The sequence below is a fragment of the Lathyrus oleraceus genome, chromosome 7 (genome assembly GCF_024323335.1).
Source record: "Lathyrus oleraceus cultivar Zhongwan6 chromosome 7, CAAS_Psat_ZW6_1.0, whole genome shotgun sequence".
NCBI classification, from domain to species: Eukaryota; Viridiplantae; Streptophyta; class Magnoliopsida; order Fabales; family Fabaceae; genus Lathyrus; species Lathyrus oleraceus.
Window position 1 is genome coordinate 361,243,707 of NC_066585.1, and position 16,762 is coordinate 361,260,468.

General features: G+C 37.0%; 1 protein-coding gene and 1 long non-coding RNA gene across 2 annotated transcripts; one reads left to right on the forward strand and one right to left on the reverse strand.

The window, feature by feature from the left end:
- The first annotated feature begins 1,401 nt into the window (after positions 1-1,401).
- LOC127103846 (uncharacterized) lies at positions 1,402-2,007 on the forward strand. The gene has a single exon (XM_051041087.1). The coding sequence runs from the start codon at positions 1,402-1,404 to the stop codon at positions 2,005-2,007; it is 606 nt and encodes a 201-aa protein (XP_050897044.1).
- Positions 2,008-6,147: 4,140 nt separating this feature from the next.
- Positions 6,148-8,198, reverse strand: LOC127101684 (uncharacterized). The gene is made up of 3 exons (XR_007794691.1): positions 7,825-8,198; positions 7,440-7,710; positions 6,148-6,461 (listed from the first exon to the last, which is right to left on the reverse strand). It is a non-coding gene; the product is annotated as an uncharacterized LOC127101684 (long non-coding RNA).
- Between the last annotated feature and the right edge of the window lie 8,564 nt (positions 8,199-16,762).

Below are 16,762 nucleotides of genomic sequence, written 5' to 3' on the forward strand. Positions count from 1 at the left end.
AATGCAAGAGAGAGAGTATGTGTTCATCATACTAAATACAAAAGGGAGCTTATGAAGAAGTTCAAGCTAGATAATTGCAAGATCACAAGCACTCATATGCATCCAACCTGCAATCTGAGCAAAGAGGAAAGTAGCACCAAGGTCTGTCAGAAGTTGTATAGAGGTATGATTGGTTCTTTACTTTATTTAAAAACTTCTAAACCAGATACCTTATTCAGTATCTGTTACTTTGCAAGATTTCAGTTAGATCCTAGATAGATACACATAATAGATGTTAAGAGGATCTTTAGGTATCTGAAGGGAACAACCAATCTAGGCTGCTTTATAAAAAAATCTAGATTATAAGCTAGTTGGATTCTATGATACTGACTATGTTGGGGATACAATTGAGAGAAAATCCACTAGTGGAATTTTTCAATTCATAGGTGAAAACCTAATATACTTGGCTAGTAAAAGACAAAAAAATATTTCTTTGTCTACATCAGAAGCATAATACATCTCAGCTGCAAGTTATTGCACACAACTACTCTGGATGAAATATCAGTTGGAAGACTATCAGATAAGTGGAAGTAGTATTCCAATATTTTGACAAAGAATCCTATTTAACATTATAGAATCAAGCACATAGAAATAAAACATCATTTTATTAAAGACTATGTTCAGAAGGGTGTGATAAATATACAGTTCATTGGTATTGATCATCAATGGGCTGATATATTTACCAGACCCTTTACTATTGAAAGATTTGATTTTATCAAAAGGAATATGAACATGCATTTCGTTAAAGATTATTGCTTGCTTCTGAATGGAGGATTAGATTCTGATGATGATCATAAGCTACTGTGGCCAAAAGCTCTGAACTAGCTTCTGATGAATAGTACCATCTGATGCACCTCAGCCTCTGATGCTCAGAATTTGATTAGTTTCCTCTAATAGCATATTAGTGGAAAAATATATTTTTTAACACCTGTCCACTTACGTATCATGAATCTGAAAGGTTTTATGACACTTGGTTTCTGAGCTGTTAGGTAATAACTAGTGATTAATGATGAAAACGTTTTGAATGTTGTGCATAACGCCCATTTGTCATTAACTTGTGTTTCTTAAAAAAAACCTTTTTACACTTCGAGTCACTTAAACTTTTCATTATTGCACAATCTCTCTCTCTCTCTCTCTATCTCTCTCTCTCTCTCTCTCTCTCTCTCTCTCTCTCTCTCTCTCTCTCTCTCTCTCTCTCTATATATATATATATATATATATATATATATATATATATATATATATATATATATATATATATATATATATATATATCTTCACTACCAACACTTTTCATACTCAAGCCTCCTCAAAAAGATAACCATTTTTTACAAACCTTTTAAAACCCTAAACTCCATTCCAATGGCATCTTCATCAAATCCAATTCCAATGGTTATAGACTATGGAAAAGCTCTCCAAATCAAACCCAAAACTTTGATGCTTAGAGAAGAGGATCTAAAGTTGATTATTGAGAAGATTGTAGACTTTGAGTCTTTTAGAGTTAGTGGGTTTCCGTTAAAATCTTATTTTGAAGATCAAGGATGGATGAACTATTTTGAAATCCTGAATGGTCCTACCTTTCCCTACTTGGTTAAGGATTTATGGGCTAGTGCTAAAGTTTTTTATGAAAGTTCAGCTGCTTTTGAAGAGAATCTGAATATTGTCGAGAATAAAAATCTCAAGGGGAAGTCAAGGGTTGAGATGGATCTGGAGGAATTCAAGAAGGTGGAGATGATATATGTTGTTATGAGGATAGATGTGACTATCACTCAAAGTCATATTGTCAAGCTTCTGAAAATGGACAACATTGGTATATGTGCTTTAAACTCTAAAGACAGCAGTCATGAATCTAGTGTGATCAAGCAACGTCTGTTTCTTAAATCTGAAGACTTCGAAAAAGTGAAAAACATGGAAATTGAGTACAAACTTCTATTTAAAATCTTGATTAGCTGCTTGATTCCAAGATAAGGGAGCACTAATAAAATATCTTGGGATTACAAGAACTTCATCTAGTTTCTGGTAACTAAGAGATGATCAATCTTCCTGCATACATATTCCATCACATGTGTGAGGCTATCAAAGAAAGCACAAAACATAATAAGAAACATGTCCATTATGCAAGGCTTCTTTCTGAACTATTTCATCAGAGTAGGTTGATTGAGACTCTGATGAGTTTTAGTGCTAATGAAGATATGGAGATTATATATGGGAATATTCTCTCAGTTACTATGTTAGGGAATATGAACATTATCAAAAAGAAAGATGTGATTCAACCTCCTACAAGCTTCGGGATCAAAAATGATATGATTGCATATATTTATGAATTTCCATCTATCTCCGAGTTGGACAATCCTAAATTTATTCAGGAATACGTCAAGATGGTTAGGAAAGAGACTGGAGTCACTCTGGCCATAAAGGACTTTTCTGAAGCTCCTAAAGGTTGTGTGTACATGCCTTCAAGAAAAAGGAAGCAAGTTGCTTCTGAGTCTGAAAATGTGGTTCAGAAGCCACCTAAGGGGAAGGTTGTACATCAGAAAGAAGTTCACAAGGAGGTTCAAGAAGTGGCCTCCACAATTGTCTTGGTGCCCACTATCTTTTGGAGGAAGTCCAACATTTTTATTTTCCTCATAGGCGGCAAGGATGTTCCGGAGGAAATTCAACATTTGTATTTGCCTAGTGGGTGGCAAGGATCTTCCGGTGGAAGTCTATCGTTTGTATTTGCTTCGTGGGAGAAATAAACTTCGTTTAGAATTCCAGCATAATGTGTCAGCTTAAGGGGCGGAAAGGACCTTCGTCGAGAAGTCTAGCGTAAGATATCGCCTCAGAGCACGACAAGGACCTTAGTTGAGAATTACAACATAAGGTATCGCCTTGAGGGGCTAAAAAGGACCTTCATTGAGAAGTCCAACATAAGGTATAGCCTCGAGGGGCGAGAAGAACATTCGTTGAGAAGTACAGCATAAGGTATCACCTCGAGGAACGATAAGGACCTTCGTCGAGAAGTTCAACATAAGGTATCACCTCGAGGGGAGGCAAAAACCTTCGTTGAGAAGTCCAGCATAAGGTATTGCCTCGAGGGGCGGTAAAGACCTTCATTGAGAAGTCCAGCATAAGGTATCGCCTTGAGGGGCAGAAGAGATCTTTCTGTTGAAGTCCAACATATTCATGTATTGTCTTGAGAGGCGGTAAGGATCTTCCTATGGAAGTCTAATATATTCGTGTATTGCCTTGATAGGCAGCAAAGATCTTCCTGTGGAATTCTAGCAGTATGATTTTTTCAAGGTTTCACCAGTTCTATGTGGCCCTGCAAAAACCAAAGTGGGACAACAAGGGGCGCCTCATCAAAAACCCTACCCACATAGGGAAAAAAAAGTGGCATCCCTTATTCATAGCAGGCTAGAATAATTCTTAAAAAAATTATAAACGATAGAGACCCCAACTCACCTTATACAAGAAAATAACCAATTAAAGCATAGATGTGCGCCTTTCATATGCTTTTTGATCTTGCAGACAGTCTCGCTTGATAAATCTCCTTTTTCAAAGTTAACTTTATCGACTCGTAATACCGTTTGACACATGTGGGCGACTTGTTACCTTTTAACTTAGCAACGATAGCTCAATTCTTTCCTATCATCAGGATTATTACACCAGCTTTATAGACTTGCCATGTGGTCAAACTTATTCATTAGAATAAATCTCCTAGTACGCTTGTTGGTTAGAGAGCTGAGTCATAATAAAAGGATTAAGATATAAAATGAGTTACATAGCCTTTAGTTGACTTCAACAAGATATATGCGATATGCACCATGTCTCTATAATGATAAAAGCACGATTATAGTTTTCAAACAATAGCCCGTCAATGAAAGGTTAAAAATGTAGCTTAAAGTTCAAATAATTCATGAAGGGGATCTAATAATATCCTCCATAAATGCATGTCAGACCTTACCAATGTTTTTAAGGATTTGACAATCTATAGCATACTCAGAATTTGATCTAGTCGTTTAATATAGAAGCATATTTAGGAAGTAGTTTTTTCTTATTAAACCATAAAGTGAATGAATAAGAAATCCCCTGGTTATCAGCAGAAGTCGAAAAGCTTGAGATAATTCACTTGTTTGTTAATATGAGTTTGCTTTAAAAAGTCTTATCAAAATATTATTCTTTTTCCCCTTTCAAACAATAATTAATAATGATGATTAAAAATGCAGAAAGATTAGAAGCAAATGGTTACTTAATATGAGACTAGCACCAAAATAATGCCCAAATCAAGACCACTCTTATCACTTTATCAAGATAAATTGAGGTGGAAAAATCATCACATTGTCGTACCCTAAAATTTGTCCTCCCCTTTTTGTATTTTGTCCAACATATGACTTGAGATTCATCTGCATTCATGTGCATCATGCATTCATTCTCACAACATCATAGGGGATTACATCTTGATCTTTCGTGCCTAAACCCTAATTATGGATGCTCATGATGGGAGAATCAGTTGTTGACCTTGCTATGGGCTCAAAAGCCTAATCAGGGAGGGTGCAATCTTAATGTGCCTTATGGCTCGATTTATCACCTTGTGCTTGATAAAAACCCTAATTCATTGTGGAAATATGGTTGGCTATCGTATCAAGCATCATACACCATCTACATGTGTACGTGGTGGATATGTCATATGAGTCAAACATTGTCTAGGTCTCTTGGTATTGGCAGAAGCATTGGTCCATATGTTTTGATCCATTGGGGATTAAACACTAGTCTTTGTTTCATGTCAATCATGTTTCGCTTGAAAATCATGGGAAGACCCCAATTCTCAATCTAAAACTGACTTTGGTCAGCTGTGACTTTTTGGTCAACAAGCTGACCAAAGTCAACCATGCTCATCTGATTTTGTCCAAGTTATTTCATGGTTTAACAAGCCAAATCATTCCATCTTGTTACTAACCTTTGGACCTAAACTTGTGTTCACTCTTTTAACCTTATTTTTCAGTAAACCATTCAATTACGAACTATGCTTTTTAAATGCTTTTTTCAGATTAACTTTCTAACTCGTCTTAATTGTCTTCCAAAAGTATTCCAAGTTAATATGAGAAAACGACTTTCAACATGACCTTTAATCCATCTCAACCTTCTCTTTATAAATCTTCTCATTAACTTCTCAAAACCATTTGACATTAACATTTCAAAGCTATTCAAGCAAGACATTTAGGGCCAGTTTGTTTTAGCTTTAAAAAAAATGGATTTTTTCTTTGTATTTTTGAAAATGGATTTTACAAAAATGTTTTTCAAGATATTACAAGTTTTTCTAAATTTATTTTTTATAAATTAAAAGATTGAATTGTTAATTGTATAACATAAATATACATTATTGAAGATCAAAACATAGTCAAAATCACAATTTAAAAAAAAAATGTATCTCAAAAATGATTTTTAGAAAAAGCTATTTGAAATAGCTTCAAAATTAAGTGATTTTTTAAAATTTTAATATCCAAAAAAAGTTTCGATAAAATGATAAAATACCTAAAATAACATTTTAAGAATAACTATTCAAACAAAATTTTTATTTGAAGCTTTTATGAAAAGTTTCTTTGTAAATTTTTTTACACTAAAATATATAACACTATAAAAATCATTTTTAAAAAAAGACAAAACAAACAGACCCTTAAATCCATTTAAAATGACTTTCGAACCCAATTTCAACGTTACTTTTCAAAACCATTTTCATTGGCATCTTAAATCCATTTCAATTATTAATAATTAGATCCTTCCACTTCAAACCCTTGCTAATGTCAAATAACAATTTTCAAGCAATTAATTAATTAATTTTCAATTAATAATTTTCACACATTGAATAAATCTCAATCAATGCATATCCCATTTTTTTCTATAATCACGATCATAACTGACAATTTAATTTCCAAAATCCTAAATCCTAATTTTACATCCAAATAGGCTTCAAATAGTTAAACTATCAGTTGAAAATTTTAGGATAGTATGCTGATAGAGGACTTGGTCAAGTATTTGACATAGTAGATATGAATTAGAAATGTTTATAATAGTTGTTACTAAGATAAATATGATATGTTTTCATTACTTATTACTCAAGTAAAAATATAAAGATAATGAAGTTGTTATGCTATGATTACTTGATAGTAACAGTATACTGATATTTAGTCCCTCATAGGCCAACCAACATTTACATTTTTAATCGTACATAATTCCCATGCTGGTTGATTTAGTCTTATAAAATATAGTAATCATATCATTTCATAATCAACATAAAGTTTAGATGGACGATAATAGGTTCACATTATTTGTGTTGAAAGTGATAGAATAATGTGAATTCGAAACGATCCGGAAGGTTGCCTATGAAGAACACGCCATGCACATAAGGCTCACCAACAGCTGCACCAAAAGAAGCCATTAACCTGCAAAATCATTGAAAACTAAACCATTCAATCAACATAATATTAACTTTTATTTAACTTTTATTTATGCCTTGTAACATTAACAATTGGTGAATTTTCTAACTGATCTTGTTAGCTAACAGGATTTATATATAGGCATCACTAACAAGGACTCATCTAATTAATTAAGCAGTTTGTGATTCAAACAAACCAATTCACCTAACAAAGTAGAAACTACATTTTTCTTGCCAACTGAATTCCTAACATGCAGGTTTTACTAATTACCGAACCAAGTTTGTACACACATAACTAACACCACTCAATTAACATAACTTCACCTTGGCTAGAATAGATAAACATTCGAAAATCACATCCTGCATTTTCTGCATAGCATTTTCCCGCAACTCTAATTAACAAATAATAATTTAGTTACTAACCAACCGCACAAAAGTATCACAGGCATTGCGTTTTAATTCCAGTTTCACTTTAATTACATTTAAAAATCTGACTATAAGTTTCGGTTGAAAGGATAGCTCTAACAAAATTCACCATTTGTAACTAACATTTTGTTTCAATGGGGATTTACACCTATAACAAAACCAATTCCATCTTCTTCCAAGGATTTCGGTCACCATAGCATTCATTCCAACATTCTAACCGTTTTCATATTAACAATACAAAGCATCCACCCTGTGGGTGTACAAACCCATCATAAACGCAAATGAAATTAAAACTAAATTCAAGCTAATTGAAAAGATCTTACAACTAACCATCCAATTAACTCAAACCAAAAATAACAGAAATTGATATTTCAACACAATTTAACCTGAATTTACATTGGAATTTTCAAGACAGAGCTCCAAGTCCAACTAACAAAAATAACCCTAACAACTAATTGATTCAACCTATAACTAACCTCTAAATGTTTTTTCATTTCAGAGCAATTTGAGATGCATTTAAGATTAATTTCTAACAGATTTTGGGGCTATAAAAACGCACCTGTACTACCATTCTGCAGGAAAAATTTTATGCAACTTGGTTCTCCATTTTTGCAACTTCATTCTGCAGTTCCGTCAACTTTCTCCATTATTCTGCAACCACTTTCTCCACTTTCTGCATCAAGAATCCTCCACCTTCTCGCGACTGAGTCATCATCCTTCAAGCTCACGTCATCATCACTTCTGCACCATCCTCTGCATCAATTCTTCATCATTCTGCATCGGTTCATTCACTTTTTGCAACATAAATTCACCAATCCGCAATCTGCTCTCTGCAACGCATCAACCGCAGTAAGTTCGTAACAGAAGAAGAAGACACACGCACGCAGGTTCACAACAAATCAAACAGAGGGAGAGGGAGTAATTGGAAATCAAGCGTCTAATACCTGTTCAATCTGGTGAGTTTATCATTTTGAATATTGGCTCTGTGTTTCCATGTCTCAATGGACTAATCTGAGTCGTCCAGGCCACGTTAAAATCCCCCGATTCACCCGTGCTTCCGCGTTTTTTCTCTATTAGCGATACAAAGTCCAGTTGACGGCGGATGATAGCGACGAAGACTTTGATGGATGTGAGCCAAATTGAGGATTAGCGTGGGGACTGTGGTTATATTCGATGGATTGCAGCGGCGACACCGTTTATGAGGAGGAGGAGACGCCGGCGAATCATACCGTCATACGAGCCTACTCAGAAGCATGTTCTTCTTCTTTGCGTGAGCGTGTTGGCTATTGGGGCTGCAACGTTCCTTCAGGAGCGTCGTTTCTCCTTCCATTTTATCCTTAGGTCTGGACCTACCTGAGTCCGGGTTTGGAAGGTTGTTTGGGCCCAGGGCCCAAACGAGTTACTCTCACCTGGACATGCCTTCTATTCTCACCCTATTTCTGGACCGACACACCTCTTCATTTCGCTCCATTACTCCCTAAGGCCCAACCTTTCAAGCCACTATTCCAGGTTCTGAATTTTGGACCTGTGATAAATCTAATTAATTGATATGTTTAGTTTTAGTTAGGACTTTAATTACCATTAATTTATGTGATTAATTTTTATTAAGTTAATTTCAATGGATTAATTTAATTTGATTAATTTAGATTTTAGGAATTTTAATATAGAATAAATATTAATTGGAATTCTAAGTAATTTATTAGAATTCGTTTAGTTTAATTTGTTTGATTAGGCCATATTAGAATAATTAGGTTGATTAAGAAATTTTGGATTAGATTTTAATTCATGATAATCTTGATTAAATCTTAGAAATAATTGATTTTATTTTAATTAGGTTAAATAGTTTTTAGATCAAAGTACGAATTAATTAGAATTTTTAGAATCCTTTTTTTAGAATTTTAATTAAATTTTAGAAATATTAGAAATCAATTAGGATTATTAGAAATCTTTGGATAATTAGAATTGCTAGAATATTTGATTTTTAGAATTGGAGTTTAATTAGAATTTCCATGATTAGAATGTTAATTCAATATTAATCATTTTTAACATAATGACTATTTTTCTCCTAGGCAGAAAAATCTTGATTTTCAATACATGCTCCCTAGTTTATGGATTTAATTAGAATTGTCTGATATCATTTAGTTGATTAATTTAATATTATTTATTATTGTATATAATTCAACAATTATTTTAATCCCACCGATTAGTGTTGACCCAAAGGTCACTTTGGTCAACCAAATCATTTGTAATCGTGTTGTAAGCCTCAAGCCCATTCAAGTGATCAAAAGACCCTTGATCACTTGATATGACAAGTTCATTACGCTTAAGCTATTATGGATATGCTGAATCTCTGAAGCTCAATACCTCAAGGTTCAAGTGCAAGATCAAGACTTCAAGTCAACATCAATCAAGCATAGCTAGCAAAGTGGACTACATTCTCAAACACAACAAAGGTATCAACACTTGACAAGTGCGATTCAAATTGTAAGCTTTAGGCCTTAAGTAATGATGAATGATGAGACAGAGTTTCTCCCATCCTTGTTTAGAATGACTTTGCATACGGGGCATAGGCCCCACCTATGCAAAGCATTCACCCTTATTCATAGGCTTTAGCACAATTCGTATCAAACAATTGTCAAGCCTTTTCAATACAACAAACAACATGGCATCACCAAGATCAATAATCAACATTTGTCGATCATAATTCAAAGTGTGTGGCACAAGCCTTAAGCAATAGAGAAGGAATGAGACTTGCGTTTTCCTACACTCATTCTGGATATCTTTGGGTGCGGGACGTTTGGCCCGTGGCTCATCGTATTCACCTCTATTCATAGACTTTAGCACAATTTGAATTACATGATTTTCAAGTCTCCTTCTACAATATCAATAGGATCAACGCAGGATCTCTTGTCAGCAACTTGTTAATTTTGATTTGAGTTGCAAATTACGAGCCTTAAGTAATATGGAATGATGAGACAGAGTTTCTCCTATATTTATCTAGAGTGACTTTGCGTACGGGGCGTAGGCCCTAGCTATTCAAAGCACTCGCCCTTGTTCCTAAACTCTAGTGCAATTTGAATCATACAATTAATAAATCTTCTTCAAGCAAGCATCAATCTTCCAACACCCTAATAATGGAACATCTTTGGCTATCAACAACTTGTGTTTGTACACCCTCTTCTAATCAATTCTTTGCCTTGTAAAGTGTTAAACCTTGGCACCATTCTTTGCCTTGTGAGGTGTTAAACCTTGGGTCTTTGATTTTTATCTTCGCCTTGAGAGTCATAAAATTTGGCATCTAACTTTCTCTTTGCCTTGTGAGGTGTTAAACCTTGGCACATTCTTTGCCTTGTGAGGTGTTAAACCTTGGCACAATTCTTTGCCTTGTGGGGTGTTAAACCTTGGCTCTTCGATTTTGATCTTCGCCTTGAGAGTCATAGACTCTGGCATCTATCTCTCTTTGCCTTGTGAGGTGTTAAACCTTGGATATCCGATTCAGATCTTTGCCTTGAGAGTCATAGACTCTGGCTTATGTTGCTATTTACCTTGCGAGTGTAGCGGGGTATTCGTTACCATTAGAGATATTGACTAAATCCAAGGTAAATCATACAAGTCGAGTCGCCACCGCACTTCTATTTATCCAAAGGAATGGTTTGAAAGTGAACAAAAACCTAAAAGTTTTATCGAGAGATCTGGGTAAGGGGGTTGGTTATGCAATGGGAAGGTGTTAGGCACCCAAAGCATCCTAGGTACTCCTAGGGAGCCCTTTTCATACTTGTTCCAAAGGTTTTTTTTTTTTTTTTGAAAATTTATTTGTGCAAACATGATTGAAGGGATGAGAAAAGCGTGTATGTTTATCTAATGTATCACTTACTAAAAGAAGGGTCAAAAAAGGATGACTCGCACGGATGTCGCATCCACTGCATACGTATCTCATCTAAATCTGAGAATCAGAGTCTTCGTAGCTCGGCTACCTATGGGTTAAAGAGGAGTGTGCTCGCTAAGACATCGCGTCTTATGCCTACGTATCTCATCTGGGATGAAAATCAGAGCAAAACGTAGTTCGACCACCTATGGGGTAAGGGTTGTGTTTTGGGGTGAACGACGTTGCTACGCAATCTACCGGATGCTCGACCTTTGGAGACTTACTCGCCTGTAGTAGAAGGAGATAACATGTTCTTAGGAGAAGAAAAATCAATGAGTTGTTTGCGTTTTAGGAACGCTCATGCAAAAAGGCAGTCCTAGATGAAGGAACCGCGCTACCTTAAATGACATGCCACGAGAGGCTATACGAAACCTAAGAAATCGATAACATGCGGGAAAAGTAAAGGGATCGAGAGATCTACCGTACGGATAAAGATCCGAAGTAACAGCAATTAAAGAGATAAGAAACCCAGAGACTCTTCCAAGCTAAACACCATCAAAGAAAGCGAGTCAGTATAGGTAATCGTAATAGACCTCCAGGTGGTACCCCACAAATAAAGTGGAACACCAGGAAAGCCATCTCTGCAAGAGTCATATGAGCCCTCACAAAACAAAACTCAACAAACAGGTTAGAGAAACAAGATAGGGTAATCAAGAGTTGCCCCCAAATCAAAATGTAACCACATGAATCATGCCATTAAAATTCACAAAAAGCAACCAAGGGTAGGAGGCCTAAACCTCTTGTCAAACACATGCATCAAAAGGGTATCAAATTCACCCATAATACCTCATACATTCAGAGCATTCAAATTAAAAGCATAAAGTAATGGAAATAAGGCAAACCTGACTGGAGAGATCGAATGAAATTGAATTGCCCAGTTGGGTTTGCAAAGCAATCTGAGGGTTTATATGAGAGGGAATTGGTTCTTTGCCGATGAGTTCCCTTCAGTCTCTAGAGGTTGCTCTGAACTCTGTTAGCTCTTCTCTCACTATCTTTTTCCTTGCCAGGGTAATAGGAATAGAATTTGAATTTTGTTTCACTGAAACTCTGAATTTATAACCTGATTTTTGTGGACCTGTGGGCTCAAATGAGAGAGGCCCAAGTCCAAAAAAATTATATTTTATTTATTTATTTATTTATTTATTCGTTTTTCGTTTTTTTTTAAACACGTGGGCTTCGCCTAGCGAGCATGACAGTTCAAGAAATTCCTCTGAGTGTAGGTGATTCTGGTGGCTTTTCTTGGGACTCGCTAGGCGACCCGTTTTGCTCGCCTAGCGAGCATGACAGCTCATGAACAAACTTTTGCTCCTTCAAGATTAACGTTTTGACTGACGAATAGACCCCATTTGAACCTGTTGGAAGTATCTCAAGTCATTCCCTTGTGTTGACTGATCATCTAAATAGAACCCACAAAGTGTCTTGGATGATACTCAAGCTTCAAACAAAAGATGTTAATTACACACTTTTGTGCTTTTGGTTAGTAAACAAAAGTAAGAGAAACAATGATGTATAATTCAAGCATGCTTGGTGATCTCAAACCAATCACAAGGAGTCCCACCCAAAGGCAAAGGGAACCAAAATGCTAAAGATCCTTGAGGCAATGCAAATGCAATGTTATGATGCCATGAGGGATCTTAGGGTCAAAATTGGGGTCTTACAGATGCCCCATATTTAAGGTCATTCTAGCCGGAGAAGTGAAGGTTAAAATCTTCGTCTCGACGGGGTAGAATGGGCTTAAATAATAACAAAGAGACGAATTTTGGTCCCTAAGAGACCTCATGATGCCAATGTAGGTATGAAAAATGGTAGCACTCTGTGGAGATATGTGTCCACAAAAGCAAAGAAATCAGAAGCCACTGATAATCCATATGAGCAATTCACTCCATGGGACCAAGACCCTGGGGACTCTCCTGGGGATAGAAAAGGGATAAAAATGCGCGAGCAGGTCACGACTCAAAGCGTGGGGAACATAATTCCAAAGGGAAAAGATCCAATGAAAGACTCGAGCTGACTCGAAGATGCATGTATTGGGGAATATGCCAATACAGCAAAACTATCCACAACGGATACTTCGGATAAAATCCGGATTAAAATAATCCACTAAGGGACTTCGCTGGGGATGTCCACAAGGACACTCCTGGGGAAGCAGCGGGACGAGGTATTACCGGTTACTGGGTAATAAGCTCAAAGAGACATGTGATCTGAACGCTAGATATGAGGGAGAGAGATACAACATGCTCAGGAAGAGATGAATATCCAAGACCGGCATAAGGGTTAGAGATATCAAAACTTCAAAACGTCTGAGGAAAACCTAAAAGGTATACTTCAACTCAGGGATTCTGACTCCACAGGGGACAAAAAGTCATAATAGGGAGCAGAGAGGAAGGAACACCAGGGATACCGGTTACTGGGCATATAATAGGTGACCAACCAAGGCGTGAATTAGGGAATATTCCTAAAACACTCATCATCCAAAAGAGGGCTAAAAGCAAACTCGATTACAGGATGGATATTCGACTCCACAAAGGGGATACAAATCTTACTCAACTGGGGAAGAACAAAAGGCTTCAGACCCGAGAGTGCATGAGATATACTATCTATTACCGTCAGAACGTAGATAATATACTCGCATGGACGATTATCCATAACCGGTTACTGGGTTAATAAAGGATAAATCGACCAAAAAGAAAAGGCATCGGGATACCGAAACTAGGTATATAATGATGACCAATTCAGGGGAGGAACAATCGTTACCAACAACAACAAGGTAGACGAGAGATGACCCGCTGGGGATAAATTGCATAATCAGGGCAATTATCCAAGCAGATGAGGGGATATCATCACCGAATACTGGATCAAGAGAACTGTCACCAATTAAAGATGAGCAAAAATAGTTACTCTGCAAAAAGGGAAGAAATAGGGTTTACAACTACCGGTATGAGGGTAGAGAAACACAGACTCCGCCGGGGATAATAATTACTAATTATTGAGCAATTATTCATTTACCACGGGGAAACAGGAAAAGAGTCTCAAGAGACCGATCTAGGATCAAACTAGATAGGCACACCAAATCAAGACTTGTCCCGGTGAGGATATAACTCAATGGGGAAAACCATCCCAATATATGTGTCGGGAAGGAACAAAAACAATCGACATCCACGAGGATATAACCCGGTGGGGAATATGGAGGAAAGGATAGACACTTTCTGCCTATGGAGCTGACTCTATATGGAGAGATCAGACACACACGTCTGCTTGGGGAAGTATATCACCAAATAGCAGGAGACAACAAACAACGATATATGGCAAAGAATGCACCATGAATATCTGAATGTTATAATTATGCATGAATATGCGTGGTTTATGTTTGATGTATGTTGACAGACAGACATATCTAACACAACCAGGTCCAGGAATCAACCACCCAGTACTACATCTCAAGAGAGAAAGCCAAGTTCACCGGAGAGTATCCAATCTGCTGGGGATCAGAGATACCAGGAAGCAAAGAACTCTGCAAGGGATGAATCATCAATCATTCCAACTAGGGACGAGAGTTATCACAGACAAGGTCCACCACACCAACAACTCTACTGGGGAATCTATCCGAGGAGATAAAGGATTTATCGGGATCAACCACCAAATACCGCTCTTGCCCAAAGAGATCCAAGCTGCTGAGGAAGAAAGATTGCTACTCTGCTGAAGGGAAGAAAGGTGACTCTCAACAAGCAATCCACTTGGTAGGATAAACCACAAGGGGTTCCAGAGGGAGGAGATACAGTCATGCCAGGAATATGGACAAAAATCTTACCCTGTTGGGGATCGTACCACCCTTGGGAGAGCACTGAGGATCTCCTAAGTATCCTTTCGTCATTGTGAATGTTCACTTTGTTTAAAAACAAATTAAAAAATTTGATCGTTTAAAACAATGATATTTTCTTAATCAAAACATGCAAAACATTTGTTGAATACAAACAGATAAGAGTGCCAATAATTGGATAAAATGCTCAAATTTATTTGATAGAATGGTAGTCTGCGAATGGCAAGACTCCATAGATCTTTACAAATTTGAAATTGGTGATATATATTGGAAAAGGGTTACATTGAACATAATGACGATTTCTCCACCAATTCTGAATCCGACGTATTTGAAGCTTTGGTTGATAATGAGCAAGAATCTCTGACGGATGACAGTTGTGGAACAAAGTCTTGTCAGGATGTAGTTACTTGCCAAATCCCTAATTTTTGCCTAGATTGCCCCAGGATGAGGTACTCAATCTAGCGGGATACCTATATTCATTTTTCATGTCTCTAACTTTTGCCTGGACCGCCCTTTCGGGTTTTCAATCCACCGAGACGCTCATTTTTGCCTAAGCCGCCCTTTCGGGTTTTCAACTTAGCGAGCTATTCAGTTTTTATTTTTTTAGGCGAAGTATTTCTTGACTGCATCTGAATTCACAGGACGAGTGAAATCCTCCCCATCCATAGTTGTAAATATCAAAGCACCGCCTGAAAAGGCTCTCTTAACAACATATAGACCCTCATAGTTTGGAGTCCACTTGCCCCTGGAATCGGGCGCGAAAGACAAGACTTTCTTGAGCACAAGGTCACCTTCTCGGAACACACGAGGCTTGACCTTCTTATCAAAAGCTTTCTTCATTCTCTGCTGATATAACTGACTGTGGCACATGGCGGTCAATCTCTTCTCTTCAATCAAATTCAGCTGGTCATAACGACTCTGAACCCATTCAGCATCAGTCAACTTGGGCTCCATCAAGACTCTCATTGATGGGATCTCCACCTCTACAGGGAATACAGCCTCCGATCTTGACTTAGCGATCATATAATCAACATATACCTCAATCTCCTTATGCATCATGTCATGGAACAAGGTAGTCATAGCTTGTTGATACGTGGCTCCGGCGTTCTTCAAACCGAAGGGCATCACTCGATAACAGAATGTTCCCCAAGGTGTGATGAATGTTGTCTTCTCCATATCCTCGGGTGCCATTTTAATCTGATTATATCCGGAAAATCCATCCATAAACGAGAAGACCTTGAATTTAGTTGTATTGTCTACCAACATATCAATATGTGGTAGAGGGAAATCATCTTTCGGACTAGCTTTATTCAAGTCTCTATAGTCCACACACATCCGGACTTTTCCATCTTTCTTAGGCACGGGCACAATATTGGCCACCCATTGAGGATATATAGAAGTCACCAGGAACCCCGCATCAATTTGCTTCTGAACTTCCTCTTTTATCTTCCCTGCCATATCAGGATGAGTTCTTCTGAGCTTCTGCTTCACAGGCACGCACTCAGGCTTTAAAGGTAGGAAATGTTGCACAATATCAGTATCTAGACCAGGCATGTCTTCATATGACCAGGCAAAGACGTCAACATATTCTCGTAGCAACTTAATCAACCCCTTCTTAACAGATTCTTCCAGAAGTGCCCCAATCTTTACCTCTCGCACATAATCTTCAGACCCCAAGTTGACTGTTTCCAGATTCTCAAGATGCGGCTGAATGATCTTCTCTTCATGCTCAAGTAGCCGGGTGATCTCATCAGGAATCTCTTCAACATCATCTTCCTCTGCCTCAAATACAGGGAATTCAAAATTGGGAGATGGTGTTGGGTCATTATGTTCAATGGGTTTAGAAATTAACCTGCATAATGATTTTGGATATGAAAAGATTTAGAATTCAAACAAGGCAAATCATTATGCAGATGAGAAGGTTGATTTTATTTTATTTTTTAGGGTTTTATGTGATCACCAATTTCATGCAAAAACAAAAAGGGAAAATAAATGGGAAAAACAAACATTTAACATGAATTTATTGAATGAAAATATCATTGTATTTATGCGCCAACAATGTCATTACTCCTCCTTTTGGCATGGGAGAAGGGTTTTCAAACAAAGTGATTATTACGTTGACTTATGGACAACTGTTGGA